The sequence below is a fragment of the Rhincodon typus genome, chromosome 1 (genome assembly GCF_021869965.1).
Source record: "Rhincodon typus isolate 14 chromosome 1, sRhiTyp1.1, whole genome shotgun sequence".
Classification (NCBI taxonomy): Eukaryota; Metazoa; Chordata; class Chondrichthyes; order Orectolobiformes; family Rhincodontidae; genus Rhincodon; species Rhincodon typus.
Window position 1 is genome coordinate 176576736 of NC_063332.1, and position 16420 is coordinate 176593155.

General features: G+C 43.3%; 1 protein-coding gene and 1 long non-coding RNA gene across 3 annotated transcripts in view; both read left to right on the plus strand.

The window, feature by feature from the left end:
• Positions 1 to 16420, plus strand: part of LOC109923762 (B-cell scaffold protein with ankyrin repeats-like) — a 20311-nt gene that overhangs the window by 1926 nt on the left and 1965 nt on the right. The window contains exons 2-3 of one of the 2 annotated variants that reach the window (XM_048596333.1): positions 13226 to 13285; positions 13361 to 13588. In XM_048596333.1, coding sequence (XP_048452290.1) covers positions 13226 to 13285; positions 13361 to 13539 — 239 coding nt within the window. In that variant the 3' untranslated portion in view covers positions 13540 to 13588. Of the gene's footprint in view, positions 1 to 13225; positions 13286 to 13360; positions 13589 to 16420 lie in introns of those variants that run through there. The other variant, XM_048596327.1, reaches the window with a different exon arrangement.
• Positions 5020 to 8028, plus strand: LOC125483018. The gene is made up of 3 exons (XR_007262012.1): positions 5020 to 5069; positions 6555 to 6584; positions 7970 to 8028. It is a non-coding gene; the product is annotated as an uncharacterized LOC125483018 (long non-coding RNA).

Sequence of the window (16420 nt, forward strand, 5' to 3'; positions counted from 1 at the left end):
AGCTAAACACGTGGCTACAGGGCTGGTGTAGGAGGGAGGGCTTCCATTATGTGAATAATTGGAGCACATTCTGGGGAAGGTGGAACCTGTACAGTAAGGATGGGTTGCACCTGAACTGGAAGGGCACAAATATCCCGGGAGGGAGGTTTGCTAGAGCTATACGGGATGGTTTAAACTAGTTTGGCAGGGGGTGGAGAACCAGATTTGTAATTCAGAGGATGAGGTATTCAGTCTTTCAACAGACACAACAGGGAGTGAGGTGGTTTATAAAGAAATGCGGTCGATGGAGTGTAATTGTGGACACGGAGATGGTTTGAGGTCTGTATACTTCAATACAAGAAGTGTCAGAAATAAGGCAGGTGAACTTAGAGCATGGGTCGGTACTTGGAACTACAATGTTGTGGCCATTACAGAAACTTGGGTAACTCAGGGACAGGAATGGTTATTGGAAGTTCCGGGATTTAGATGCTTTAAAAGAAATAGGGAGGGTGGAAAAAGAGGCGGTGGAGTGGCATTGCTAGTCAGGGCCAGTATAGCAGCTACTGAAAGGCAGTTCAAGAATGATATGTCTACAGAGTCAGTTTGGGTTGAAGTCAGGAACAAGAAAGGAGCAGTCACTTTGCTGGGGGTTTTTTACAGACCCCCTAATAGTTGCAGAGAAGTAGAGGAGTGGATTGGGAGGCAGATACTGGAAAGGTGCAGAAGTCACAGGGTTGTAGTCATGGGTGACTTCAACTTTCCAAATATTGATTCGAAACTTTTTAGTTGTAATAGTTTCGATGGAGCGGATTTTGTCCAGTGCATTCAGGAAGGATTCCTGACACAGTATGTAGATAGACCAACACAAGGAGAGGCCACTTTGGATTTGGCGCTTGGCAACGAACCGGGCCAAGTGTTAGACCTGTTGGTAGGAGAGCATTTTGGTGGTAGCAATCATAACACTGTTACTTTTACAATAGTCATGGAAAAGGATAGGTACAGACAGCAGGGTAAGATTTATAAGTGGGGGAAGGGTAATTACAATTCTGTTAGGCAAGAACTGGGTAACATAAAATGGGAACAGGTGCTGTCAGGTAAGAGCACTATTGAAATGTGGAGATTGTTTAAGGAATGCATACTGCGTGTGCTCGATATGTTTGTCCCCAGCAGGCAGGGAAGATGTGGTCGAGTGAGGGAGCCATGGTTCTCAAGAGAGGTCGAACGACTGGTTAAGAGGAAGAAGGATGCTTATATAAGGTTTAGGAAACAAGGAACGGAAAAGGCTCTCAAGGGATACAAGTTGTACAGGAAGGAGCTGAAGAAAGGGCTTAGGTGAGCTAGAAGGGGGCATGAGAAAACCTTGGCAGATAGGATCAAGGAAAACTCCAAGGCTTTTTACACGTACGTGAGGAATAAGAGAATGACCAGAGAAAGGGTAGGGCCGATCAAGGATTGTAAAGGGAATTTGTGCACGGAGCCTAAAGAGATAGGAGAGGTCCTTAATGAATACTTTTCTTCGGTATTCACAACTGAGAGGGACCTAGTTGTAGAGGAGGACAGTGTGAAACAGGCTGGTACGCTAGTGGAGGTTGATGTTAGTAAGGAAGATGTACTAGGAATTTTGAGGAACTTGAAGATAGATAAGTCCCCCAGGCCTGATGGGATTTATCCAAGGATTCTATGGGAAGCGAGGGAAGAGATCACAGGGCCTTTGGCGATGATCTTTTCATCCTCACAGTCCACGGGTGTAGTGCCGAAAGATTGGAGAGAGGCAAACGTCATTCCCTTGTTCAAAAAAGGGAACAGGGATAACCCCAGAAATTACAGGCCAGTTAGTCTTACATCAGTGGTGGGCAATTTATTGGAAAGGGCTCTGAGAGATAGGATTTATGATCACTTGGAAAGGTACAGCTTGATTTGTGATAGTCAGCATGGATTTGTGAGGCGTAGATCATGCCTCACAAACCTTATTGAATTCTTTGAAGAGGTGGCCAAACACGTGGATGAAGGTAGAGCAGTGCATGTGGTATACATGGATTTAAGTAAGGCATTTGATAAGGTTCCCCATGGTAGGCTCATGCAGAAGGTAAGGAGACATGGGATAGGGGGAAATGTGGCAGATTGGATTCAGAATTGGCTGACCCTTAGAAGACAAAGGGTGGTAGTGGATGGAAAATATTCAACGTGGTGCTCAGTTACAAGTGGTGTACCACAAGGATCCGTTCTGGGTCCTCTTCTATTTGTGATTTTTGTAAATGATTTGGATGAAGGAGTGGAAGGGTAGATTAGTAAGTTCGCAGACGATACAAAGGTGGGTCGAGTTGTGGATAGTGCGCAGGGCTGTTCTAGGTTACAAAGGGACATTGATAGGATGCAGAGCTGGGCTGAGAAGTGGCAGATGGAGTTTAACCCTGAAAAGTGTGAGGTGATTCATTTTAGAAGGACAAACTTGAAAGCAGAATACAGGGTTAACGGAAGGATTCTTGGCAATGTGGAGGAGCAAAGGGATCTCGGGGCTCATGTCCACAGTGCCCTGAAAGCTGCCACCCAGGTGGATACAGTTGTTAAGAAGACGTATGGTGTGTTAGCTTTCATTAATAGAGGGATTGAGTTCAAGAGCCGTGAGGTTATCCTCTAACTATACAAAAGCCTGGTTCAGCCACATCTGGAGTATTGTGTCCAGTTCTGGTCGCCTCATTACAGGAAAGATGTGGAAGCGTTGGAAAAGGTGCAGAGGAGATTTACCAGGATGTTGCCTGGAATGGAGGGAAGATCTTACAAGGAAAGGTTGAGAGAGCTAAGGCTTTTCTCTTTAGAACGACGAAGGATGAGAGGTGACTTGATAGAGGTGTACAAAATGATTAGAGGTATAGATAGAGTGGACAGCCAGAGACTTTTTCCTAGGGTGGAGGTAGCTATTACGAGGAGGCATAGTTTTAAAGTGAGTGGAGGTAGATATAGGGGACATGTCAGAGGTAGGTTCTTTACTCAGAGAGTGGTAGAGGCGTGGAATGCATTGCCGGAGAGGGTAGTGGAGTCGGCCTCATTAGGGGCATTTAAGTGGCTATTAGATAGGCATATGGATGATAGTATAAGGTAGGGGTGCAGGTTAGATAGACCTTAGGTTTAGGGTAAAAGTTCAGCACAACATCGTGGGCCAGAGAGCCTATACTGTGCTGTACTGTTCTATGTTCTATGTTCTGATCATTAGCACTGCTGCCTCACAGAGCCAGGGACTTGGGTTCGATTCCATCCTCAGGCGACTGTCTGTGTGGAGTTTGCACATTCTCCCCGTGTCTGCGTGGGTTTCCTCCGGGTGCTCCGGTTTCCTCCCACAGTCCAAAGATGTGCAGGTTAGGGTGGATTGGCCATGTTAGGAGGATGTGTGGAGGATGTGCAGATTGGGTGGATTAGCCACGGTTATTGTGGGGTTCCAGGTTTTATGGGGATAGATGGGATGATGTCTGTGCAAACTCAATGGGCCAAATGGCCTTTATCTGCTCTGTAGAGATTCTATGAGATTAGAATCTGCCTTACCATATGTTAACTGGTTCCTAAACTGAGTGTTTGCTGATCTTGAATGTAAGACGATAAAAACCTTGTATTTATGTACAGGTAGATTCTCTCAAAACCAGAGTTGTCAGCAAACCACACATTTTTCAGAGCATGCCACCCAGACAAGCTGGGCAGTGCATGGTACTGAAAGTGGTGACTGTTTCATCACCTGTGAGCCTGTCCCCTCCCACACTCAAAGTGACCAGCGGCCCTGCCCAACTCGAATTTGCCCAAGCTGCTCACTACCCAACCTAAAATCCTGCACGATCCATAGTCGAGTGTGGTCTCAGTGCAGGGGCTGCTGGATCTGAGAGTGTAACACCTTTCACAATGGCTAAAGTGCTTTGTAATAAATGAAGAATCTTTGAGTGTAGCCACTATTGTACCGTAAAGTACAGCAGCCAATTTATGCAAAGCAAGATCCCACATAGAACAATGTGATGATGACCAGGTAATCTGTTTTAGTGACGTTGATTGAGGGATAAATATTGATTCCAAGATCTTGAGGAGAACATTTCATCAAAATAGCAAACATGAGATCTCCTCTATCATTCTAAGAGAATACGCATTTTTTTTATTTAATGCAGCACTTCCTCAGTACTAGCTGAGAGTCTTAAGCTAGACTTTACTTTTCTCCACAGTTGCTGCAATGAGAATTGAACCAACAGTTTTTGCCTCACAGCAAAGAGATCTACCTGCTGAGCTACAGCTGATGCATGTTACTAACCCCGCTGAAACATGATATCACAAGCTTCATCAATGTTTTTGTGGGACCAGGAGATGCACAAAATAATAATTCTTCATATTCAGACCTGTCTCTGGTTTCACTCACTTTGTTTCTGTAATTACTTCCAGACCAAGGGAATTCCCTCTGGGTGGAACAGTGGTTAGCACTGCTGCCTCACAATGGCAGGGACCCAGGTTTGAATCCAGCCTTGAGTGACTATCTCTATGGAGTTTGCATGTTCTCCCCATGTCTTCCGGGTGCTCTGGTTTCCTCTCACAGTCCAAAGATGTGGAGGCTAGGTAGATTGGCCATGCTAAATTACCCCATAGTGTCCAGGCATATGCAGTTTAGATGGATTAGCCGTGGTAATGCAGGATTACAGGTATGGAATGGGATGCTCTCTGGAGAATCAGTGCAGACCTGATGGGCTGAATGGCCTCTTTCTGCACTGTAGAGATTCTGTGGTTCTCTAAGCCTCTCCACACCAATCCTTTTAAGATGTTTCTTAAAATCAAATCTTTGTCAAGCTTTAGGTCACCCACACTATTACACCCTGTCTTACCTGGCTCAGTCACATCTTGTTTGATGACATACCTATGAGGCAGTTTGGAACATTTCACCATGTTACAGGCTGTATATAATGTAAGCTGTTTGCTGTTGTTTTTCTGAATCACCTGTTCATCACTGGTGCTCAGGTGAAGCTGCAAAACCTCAACTTAACTTTTCTTTATCTTTTCTTAAAAGGAGAAATTGCGTAAGCTCCGAGAGATCATTACAAAGGACCGGTATGATGTAGAGGATCGCTATGGTAATACAAATGTTCACTCAATTTATTTGTTAAAACCGTGTTGGTACTTCAACTTGAGGCCTCCATCAGTTTAAACAATCACATTTAGTTTGAGGAAACCTCCAAGGAGTGTATCCACCTCAGCAGCACCTCACAAGGGATTTTTTAAAATTTGATTTGATATAATTTAATTTACGAAGTACAGTGAAAAGTTTTGTTTTGTGAGCAGTACAGGCAGAACATGGCAAACGAGGACACACAGATTATAGGGAGCTTAGACAGAGTGAGGCATACAAGGTTACAGCTACACAAGAGGTGCACAAAGCACAATCAACATTATTTGAAATAAGAGGTCCATTCAGCAGTCTAATAACGGCAGGGAAGAAGATCTTTCCTGAGCCTGTTGGTGCATGTGATCAAGCTTCTGTATCTTTTGCCTGATGGATTCAGTTTATTCTTTGAACATCATTGGCTGGGCCAGCATTTTTGCCCAACCAAATTGCCCTGGAGAATGTGGAGGTGATCTGCCTTCTTAAATTGCTGCAGAGTGTAGGAACATCCACAGATATTGAAGCAGTCCATGTTCAAATGCAACAATACCTGGACAATAACCAGGCTTGAGCTGAAAAGTGTCAAGTAACATTGGTGGCATGCAAACACCAACTCCAATAAGAGACAATCTAATCACCGCCCCTTGACATTCAATATGTTACCATCACTGAATCCCCCACTATCAGCATCTTTGGGGTTGCCATTGACTAGAAACTCAACAGGACACACCTTAGATCCTTCAACAACAACTTCCAAACCCACAACCACTTCCATCTAGAAGGACAAAGGCAGCAGATACATGGAACACCACCCCCTGCAAGTTCCCCTCCAAGCTACTCCCCATCCTGACTTGGAAATATATCGCCATTCCTTCAGTGTCACTGGAACAAAATCCTGGAATTCCCTCCCTAAGGGACATTGTGGGTCTAATGGACTGCAGTGGTTCAAGAAGGCAGCTCACCCCCACCTTCTCAAGGGGCAACTAGGGTCAGACAATAAATGCTGGTCCAACCAGTCATGCCCACCTCCCTCAAGTGAATAAACAAAAATTCCCACTTTGTCAGTTTGAGAATTAGAGTTGCGTTTTTAACAATATTTATAACAAACATTTGGAACAATACATTTTGCAAAATGGTATAAGGCTGTCATTTTTTCACTGAAAACACACCTAGTCCTTGAGGGAAGGAAATCATCTGCTCTTATCCATTTAGGCTGTGGACCCATGGCAATGGGGTTGAGTCATTCAGTAAAACATTCAGTACTAAAACTGTAAGGAGGGTCAGTAATTGTCTCTAGTACCTTCCCAGGGAAAAGACAGATGGCCAACAAATACTGGCTTTACCAGCAATGCCTACATCTCCAGAATGAATAAAAAGAAAAGATTACATACCTCACGTTAGAAAGAAGAGCAGAAATCACTAAATCTACAACTGCATGCTTATTTTTCCTTCACAGATAAAATCAAAATAGTTCATCCTTCAGATGGTGAGTTGATTTATTTGTTTAAGAAATTTGAGATGACTTTAATTTCCCCACATAGCTTTTAAAGATATTTTAAAGGGAAAAATTAATGTTAAAATTTTGATTTAAAAACAGATCTGCATCAACATAAATGCTTAAGTTGTCAGAAGGTTGAGGAAAGAGCTGGGAAATGGGTACAATTGAAATAGTATATGATTCTAGGTCAGTAAGTCATTTTATCTACAACAGATTACTGGGCCGAATGTATCTCCCCAGATAGTTTGGGTGGTGAGCACATTTAATCCTTTTGGCAGGATTTTATGCTGTCCAGCAGCAGGTTTGAAGACAGTGACCACACAAAATTCAGTGGGTTGCCATCTCTCCCCTGCCCTGACCTGGCAGATAGAGTTTAATTTAGATAAATGTGAGGTGTTGCATTTTGGTAAAGCAAACCAGGGCAGGACTTACATAGTTAATGATAAGGCCCTGGAGAATGTTGCCAAACGAGAGACCTTGGGGTATAGGTTCATAGTTCCTGGAAAGTGGAGTCGCAGGTAGACAGGGTAGTGAAGAAAGCATTTGATATACTTGCCTTCATTGGTCAGAGCATTGAGTATAGAGAATAGAGTAAGGGTCACCAGACCCGAAACGTTAACTCTGTTTTCTCCTTCACAGATGTTACCAGACCTGCTGAGCTTTCCAGCAACTTTGTTTTTGTTCATTGAGTATAGGAGTTGGGAGGTCATGTTGCAGCTGTACAGGACATTGGTTAGGCCACTTTTAGAATACTGTGTACAATAAGTCGCCCTTCTATAGGAAGAATGTTGTAAAACTTGAGAGGGTGCAGAAAAGATTTATAAGGATATTGCCGGGACTGGAGGGTTCGAGTTATAGGGAGAGGCTGAATAGACTGGGGCGTTTTTCTCTGGAGCATCAAAGAGTGAGGGGTGACTTTATGGAGGTTTATAAAATCATGAGGGGCATGGATAGGGTGAGTAGCCAAGGTCTTTTTCCCAGGGTTGGGGAGTCCTAAACTAGAGAACTGCCAGAGGAAGTGGTGGAGGCAGGTATAATTACAACATTTAAAAGGCACCTGGATGGGTATATGAATGGGAAGGGTTTAGAGGAATATGGCCAAATGTTAGCAACTGGGACTAGGTCAGATTGAAATGTCTGTTCAGCACAGACAGGTTGGACCAAAGGATCTGTTTCTGTGCTGTATGACTCTATGACACTAAGTCCCTAAGAATTTTGTATGTTTCAATAAAGTTGCCTCTCGTTCTTCTAAATTCCAATATGTACTGGCCTGACCTACTCAACCTTTTCTCATAAGACAGTCCCTACATCCCCATTATCAGCCAAATCCTCTCTGCACTGTCTCCAATATACAAAATGTCCTTTCTTTGCAGATGGTAGTAAAAAGAATGACGACAATGTGTACAACGTTCCAGCAGCAAGAGGACAAGAGGTATGGTCATCATTTCCAGTATCTGACCTGCTTCTCCTTCTATGCAGTGTGAATGACAAATACCCAGTGAGTGATATTAAATATAGATTATGGATTCAGTCTTTGGAAATAAATATTTTGAGGCATCTCCACCCTTTAAAAATTTAAACACAATGGGAAGTTTGCAATTTTACATTTTTTTTCATGACCTTATAATTATGCCTTTAGGAGTGAATTGTTTCGAATTTAGTTGTCACATCTTAACACATTTCAAAATCTGAAGTACAAATAGCTTCATGTTGCAGCTGTACAGGACCTTGGTTAGGCCACTTTTAGAATACTGTGTACAATAAGTCGCCCTTCTATAGGAAGAATGTTGTAAAACTTGAGAGGGTGCAGAAAAGATTTATAAGGATGTTGCCGGGACTGGAGGGTTCGAGTTATAGGGAGAGGCTGAATAGACTGGGGCTTTTTTCTCTGGAGCATCAAAGGGTGAGGGGTGACTTTAAGGAGGTTTATAAAATCATGAGGGGCATGGATAGGGTGAGTAGCCAAGGTCTTTTTCCCAGGGTTGGGGAGTCCTAAACTAGAGAACTGCCAGAGGAAGTGGTGGAGGCAGTTTCCAATCTGGATATTTTCTAATCAATCTGTTCAGAGAGATGTTAATACACATCTCTGGAGCAGATGGGGACTTAAACCCAGGCCTCCTGGCTCAGAGACAGAAAAATTACCACTGTGCCACAAGAGCCTTTTTTTCAGTTTTCCTCTCTAGATATTTTCCGACCAACCTGGCAATATATGTTATGACACATATCTGGAACAGATAGCTTTGGAATTGGGCCTCCTGGCTCAGAGGAGGAACACTGTCACTCTGTCACAAGAGCCCTGTGAACAGGGCAGTGCACCTACAGGCAAATATTTTGAGGCATTCGACATGACATTAGATGTTTATTTGGATAGAAGTGGTATGCAAGGATATGGAGAAAAAGCAGGAGATTGACACTGGGTAATAGAACACACAATGAAACAATTGGCCTCCTCCTGCATGATAATAATACTGTGACACAGTTATTTTTAAGCAACCTGTTTAGACAGGTTATAGTACATTTCTGGGGCAGGTCAGACTTGAACCCAGACTTTCTGGTTTACAGGTAGGGACACCACCGGTGTGTCACAAAAACCCTTCTTCCAATTTTCCATTCTATTTATTTTCATATCCTGAAATACTCGTACGGACAACTGAGCATTTTCCCACAACCAAATCACCCATGATATCTTTTCATCTACTAGCCACCACAAGGAAATCACTCATATTTTCCAATTGACGAATTTATATGCAAAGTCTGTTTAGGGCAATGCAGACCATCAAAGATGAGGGAGAGGGAGGGTGAAAGGGAGAGGGAGGATGAAAGGGAGAGGTAGGGTGAAAGGGAGAGGGAGGATGAAAGGGAGAGGTAGGGTGAAAGGGAGAGGGAGGGTGAAAGGGAGAGGGAGGATGAAAGGGAGAGGTAGGGTGAAAGGGAGAGGGAGGGTGAAAGGGAGAGGGAGGGTGAAAGGGAGAGGACTAAATCAGAATGGAAGCGGTAATAAAACATTGTACCCAATGTGGTGCCCACTCCTCTCTAAAGGCATAGAGAGTATCAGCGGCCTCTTCATCGCCAACTGTGACCCCTTCCACAGTCCACTGCCTGGACCTGTTATCACCTGACCGGGTCAGGCCCAGGAGCAGACCTGCGAGCATGTTCTCCTACCTGCCCACACCCCTCTGCACCGGGTGCACAAAGATCAGGAGCGTCAGGCTGAAGTACAACCAAAAATACAACAAAAGAGATTTCAAGTAACTGAAATGGGGGGGGTCCAACATCGCACAACTAATGCATACATCGTCCACAGACTCCATAGCTCCACAAAATAAACAGTTGGGCTGGGATACTGTGAACTGCCACAATCTGCGGTTAAACAGGAATTCTGCACGCAACACCCTTCACCACAGGTCCCTGTAGGAAGTTGGGAAGATTCTCACGTGTAGAGCCCCTCCATGGGAGGAACGTAGCAGTGAAAAAGCATACCAAGTGTGTGCACGTAGCAAATGAAGGAGTAGAAGTGGATGGTGTGCAGCAGCAGCGTATCCTAAAGCCTCCTCCTCACCAGGTGGATCACTTATGTTTGTAAATATTTTAATCAATATGTTAATGACACATCCCTGGAGCAGGTGGGACTTGAAGCCAGGCCTTCTGGCCCAGAGGCAGGGACACTCCCACTGCACTATAAGAGCCCTGTTTTCAATTTATGATTCTGGGATATTTTCTAATCGAATGGCTCACAGATGTTATTACATACCTCTGCAGTAGGTGGGATGCCTAAAATGCATTGTCTGACCTGGGATGTCTCCTCTGGCATACTGAGGGAACTGATAAAACATTTAGTTATCTTGGGGCAGTGATTTGAAAGAAATTCTGGAATTTGCATATTAATCCTTTCTAACTGATTAAAGATTTAATGGCCATCTTAGGTTTGTTCAATACATTCGCATCAGTTATATGACCCTTTGATCTTTTATTTATAAATTCTGTGTCTGATACCACTTCTGTCATTAACACCTGAAGAAGGAACGAGACTCCGAAAGCTTGTGATTTCAAATAACCCTGTTGGACTACAACACGATGTCATGTGATTTTTGACCTCGTCCACCCCAGTCCAACACTGGCCCCTCCACATCACATTTGCCTCCAAATGCATTCCAAAATGGCCCCAGGACTCCTCAGTCACAGCTGCTCCACTCCATCCATCTCCTTTCCCTCTCTTCACTTTTGTGTTCCTTTTTCATTCTTTCTTCTCTGCAATGTCCTGAACTCCCAGCCTCAGCATGAACTCGGATTCGTGACCTCAGCGCACACCGCTCTGGTGGAGTGATCTCTTGGCCCAGCATGGTGATTGCTCAGCTTGACATAGCAGTCTCCAAGCCCAGTGACCTATCAGCCTGGAATGCTGACCCGGCATGGCCTCAGCATGGACCTCTAGCCCTAAGGTGATTCCAGAATGGTCTCCTGGCCTTGAGGCGATTCCAGAATGGTCTCCTGGCCTTGAGGCGATTCCAGAATGATCTCCTGGCCTTGAGGTGATTCCAGAATGGTCTCCTGGCCTTGAGGTGAAGCACAGCATGGTCTGGAGTCAAGGCCTGGTGCAGACTAGAGGCTAGGTGCCAGACTGGATTGGACAGACTGTTAATCTGAACTTTTTATATCTCTATTTTTCTAATTTATTCCTATGAATTGCAATGCTGGACTTTTTATTCCATTATTTTTCTAATTTGTTTTCCTAAGAATTTGTTCTTAGGTATCTTTGTACCTGAGACGGCGCCTTATGTGGCAACTTGCAAACTCTTCATTGTACTGCACTCATTTGAGTACACGTGGCAACAAAGCTAATTCCAATTCTATTCTGTTCTATTCTATTCTAAATTCAGATTCAGAAAGATGTAAAAGCAGTGGGGTAGTGATCATGTGGGACCACAGTTATCCTAATATAGACTCAGACAGTGATATAAAGAGCAAGGAAAGGAGGTGTTCCTGAAATGTGTACACAGGTCTTTCTTGTTCAGTATGCTCCAATCCAATAAAGAAGGAAATATTAGTGGTAGTAGGAACTGCAGATGCTGGAGAATCCGAGACAACAAGGTGCAGGGCTGGATGAACACAGCAGGCCAAGCAGCATCATAGGAGCAGAGAGGCTGACGTTTCGGGCCTCGACCCTTCATCAGAAAAGGGGGAGGGGAAGGGGGTTTTGAAATAAATAGGGAGAGAGTGGGAGGCGGATAGAAGAGGGATAGAGGAGAGGATAGGTGGAGAGGAAACAAACAGGTCGAAGAGGCGGGGATGGGGCCAGGAAAGGTGAGTGTAGGTAGGGAGTTAGGAAGGGGATAGGTCAGTCCAGGGAGGACGGACAGGTCAAGGGGGCGGGATGAGGTTGGTCGGTAGGAGATGGAGGTGCGGCTTGAGGTGGGAGGAGGGGATAGGTGAGAGGAAGAACAGGTTAGGGAGGCAGGGACGAGCTGGACTGGTTTTGGGATGCGGTAGGGGGAGGGGAGATTTTGAAACTTGTGAAATCCACATTGATACCATTAGGCTGCAGGGTTCCCAAGCGGAATATGAGTTGCTGTTCCTGCAACCTTCAGGTGGCATCGTTGTGGCACTGCAGGAGGCCCAGGATGGACATGTCGTCTGAGGAATGGGAGGGGGAGTTGAAATGGTTCGCGACTGGGAGGTGCAGTTGTTTATTGCGAACCGAGTGTAGGTTCTTTAAGAAACTCCCTGAAATCTTCTTGGTTTGAACTTGCAGACACTTGTCCTAATAGCTTCTTGTGGTTAGGAGCCAAACCTTCGCTGATATGTGATAGCAAAACATCTTTGGAACTTTTACTTTGGTAAAAATGCTACATAAATTCAAGCTGCTTTGTTGTAGATCTCCTCTAATTACATCTGTTGGGAAGGTTAGTAGCAAAATAGTTGTATTGACCAGTCCCCATCCTGTGTATCCTATAATTGGACAATTATTGAGTTACATGGGCTCTGGTATTGACTGATCTTGGTGCAGAGTGAAAGAGACAATGAATAAATGATGGCAAGATCATGATTTGGCTTTTGCAATAGGAACAAGAAAATATTGGAAGTTAATATGACTGTGGCAACTATTCTGCATTTTTAAAAAAATGGTGACTTCCAATGGTGGAGAGGAGCTGAACTAATCAGCCACTTACTGAAAAGTAACTGCTCCCATGTGTAGTCTGTAATTCCTCATTCAGTATGGAAGTTTCCTCACAGAGATACAGTGAGACAACTCTACACCAGTTTCTTATCTTCCCACCGTAAGAGACAGACAGGATTAGACAAGCTGATAAGGGAGAAACTATTCCCACTGGAAAGTTGGTCACAGCTGAAAAAACACATTGAAGATAGCTGAAAAGGAGAAGTTGGGGGTCAGGGTTAGGAGAATTATTATAGGCAACGAGTTGTTATGATCTGGAATGCACTGCCTGAAAGAAGATAGTAGGAAATACTAAATATTATTGCTTGGTCAAAGAGGTAGGTTTTAAGGACCATTTTAATGGAGAGAAGCAACCGGTTGGATTGATGTCAGCCAGAAGAGATCACAAGAATGTCAAAAATCAAATGTTATTGCCCAGGAACTTTCCACATGTAATGATTTGACTTTATGTTAGTGTTTCAGCAAAAGACTGGAAAAGGTACCAATGACAAGCTCGGCAATGCCCCTAAAAGAGGTATGAAACCTTGTCATTGATGTTTCTTTGTGCTAACTTTGGTTTTGAAATATTGCTAATCAAACATTGTCAAAGTTGATTTTCAGACCGTGTGCCACCTACATATACATTCACAATGGAGAATCCAGAGCAGGCACCTCATAAACCAGTGTGTCCAACTGATGGGCAAGGCTGACTCCTGGTGGCAATCATCTGGAAAATCACCCACATATTTTCTTCGCCATTTTCTTCTTCATCAATCAGCAAGCATTTGAATATCTGTATATTTTAATTAATTATTTCTCAGAATTAGAGAAAAGTGTAGCCTGATAATGTTTTAGAATGAAAATTCATTACTTATATTGTACAGTAATTTTAAATGAAATAATTCCATTATATTTGAGTGCAGTCAATTGTACATGATTTTTAAGAAAAAGAAATCAATATTTTGCTGAGAATCCTTCAGATGATTATATTTTATAGAATTATAACCAGTTGCCGTGACCTTTGCAGACTCCAATATACCACACTAAATTCTCACTTTTTCTACTCCAGTTGACTGCTCTTGACTAGAGACAAATTACTGAGCACTGCATGGTTTGTAGCTGACTCTTCGCTGTGGTCACATGTCTGCACTAGACTGGTACAGAGGTAGATTAGAATGGTCTGAAATACCTCACTCCAATATTTTAACTATTTTGCTGCAAAAAAAATCTTTTTTTAAAACCTGTTTATGACTAAATTAATCATCAGAAAAGTTGCAAGTGTTATGAGCACATACAAGCATGCACACAGTCTCACGTGCTTACACACTCCCATATCAACTCACACTCACTCACACTTGCACAGACACATGCACACAGACTCATGTACATTCACACACAGTCATTCACAATTACATACATGCATACTCATACACAAGGGTATGTGTGTGTACACTCACACATTCAAATCTGCACACATGTTCACACACACAGATTTACAGATACATTCACTCACACATCACAAGTACACCCCCACAGGCACATTTACAAATACATAGACTCATTCATTCATGCTCTCGTACATTCATGTACAAGACAACAAACACACGTTGATGTATGTGCATACGCACATTCACGTGCATTCGTGCTCACATGTAGTTGTGTGCACACTTACAGATATACTCACGTGCACATGCACATACTTCTGCATTCACACGTGTACATGCACTCATGTTCAAACTAGCATCAACATTCATGTTCAAATACACATGCACACATGAACCCATTCACATACACATAAACACACATGGACAGGTACAATTTTATACACTTAAGTACACACACACAAGTTCATATGGATGGACATGCACTTGTGCATGTTTCATGCACACACATGCTCACACACGTGCAAGCTCATATGCACATGCATCCATTCACACACAGATGCTCACGCACACATGCCCTCTCTCACACACACGCACATGTTCACCCCCATGCACATGCACACTTACAATACACACACACACATGCATGCACTCACACAATGAAGGAATTGCAACTGTGCACAGTTCTGGTCTCCATATGGATAACAAATTTACAAGAATGCCACTAGAATTTGAGAAATTACAACTGTGAGGAAAGATTGAACAATCTAGGACTCTTTTCTTTCATAAAGAGGAGGCTGCGTTGTGATAGAAATCTTTAAAATTCCAAAAGGCTTTTATATGGGAGATGTACAGAAGATATTTTGAATTGCAACTATGAAAAATCTTGAATCGTTTTAAAGTTGTCACTAATAAATCCAATAGAGAATTCAAGAGTGCACTGGCAACAGAGAAGGTTAAATTGGATTACAGCCAGAAATGTGTACAGGGATTGAGATTGTGATGAATCCTTATTTTGGAAGCATTTTTTGTGCTCAGAAGCCAGCAATCTTCAAATTAGCATTCAGAACTCACTCAGTCCTGAGAGTTACCAGGTGGCTACATTCAAACCTGCCCAAGGGAGGGACCTCTTGCAAGGTATTCGATAGATGACTCAAAACTATTCTGGTGGGTCACTGAAGAGGAGTTCAAAGATTACAGGTAGTTGGAAAAAGGATTACTCCATTAGGAGTACAGCAGTTAACTGTATTTCTAGGAAGGCACTGAAGTAAACAGATTTTGTGTTTTGAGGACCCAGGGAAGTCCTACAGCAGTTGAATAGCTCTGGTGGATCAAGGCTCAGGGAAGTCCTAGGAGCCATGGAGGATTTGACAGACACCTGTGTACAATTAATCGTTCAGTACAACTGAGAGTGGGCTCAACCAGCCCAAGAGCAGTATTTCCTTGAAACAACTGACCAAGATTAGAATTCATGAAAAATCAAAGGAGAAAAACTAGAGGGTATAGTTTATAGTTTAAGGTGAGAAGGGAAAGATTTGAAAGGGACCTGAAAGACAACTTCTTCACGCAGAGAGTGGTGCGTATATGCCCGAGGAAGTAGTAGAGGCAGGTACAATTATAACATTTAAGACATTTGGGCAGGTACATGGATAGGAAAGGTTTCAGAGGGATATGGACCAAACACAGGCAGATGGGACTACTTTAGTTTAGGAAACCTGGTCAGCATGGACAAGTAGGGCCGAAGGCCCTGTTTTAGTGGTGCATGACTCCTTAACTCTATATAACTCCATGACTTGATAGAGGTGTACAAAATGATCAGAGGTATAGATAGAGTAGACAGCCAGAGACTTTTTCCTAGAGTGGAGGTAGCTATTACAAGGAGGCATAGTTTTAAAGTGAGTGGAGGTAGATATAGGGGAGATGTCAGAGGAAGGTTCTTTACTCAGAGAGTGGTAGGGGCATGGAATGCATTGCCGGAGAGGGTTGTGGAGTCGGCCTCATGAGGGGCATTTAAGCGGCTATTAGATAGGCATAGGGATGATAGTATAAGGTAGGGGTGGAGGTTAGATAGACCTTAGGATTAGGGTAAAAGTTCGGCACAACATTGTGGACCAAAGGGCCTGTACTGTGCTGTACTGTTCTATGTTCTATGTTCTAAGTAGTACTGGCCCAATGAAGCTTGATGAAGAGCTCAAATTTTGCCTGTGAGAAAGTACAGTTTCTAGAGTCTAGGGGAATGGAAAAGAAAGATGATTGATCAGAATGGGAAAGAAAGATGATTGATCAGA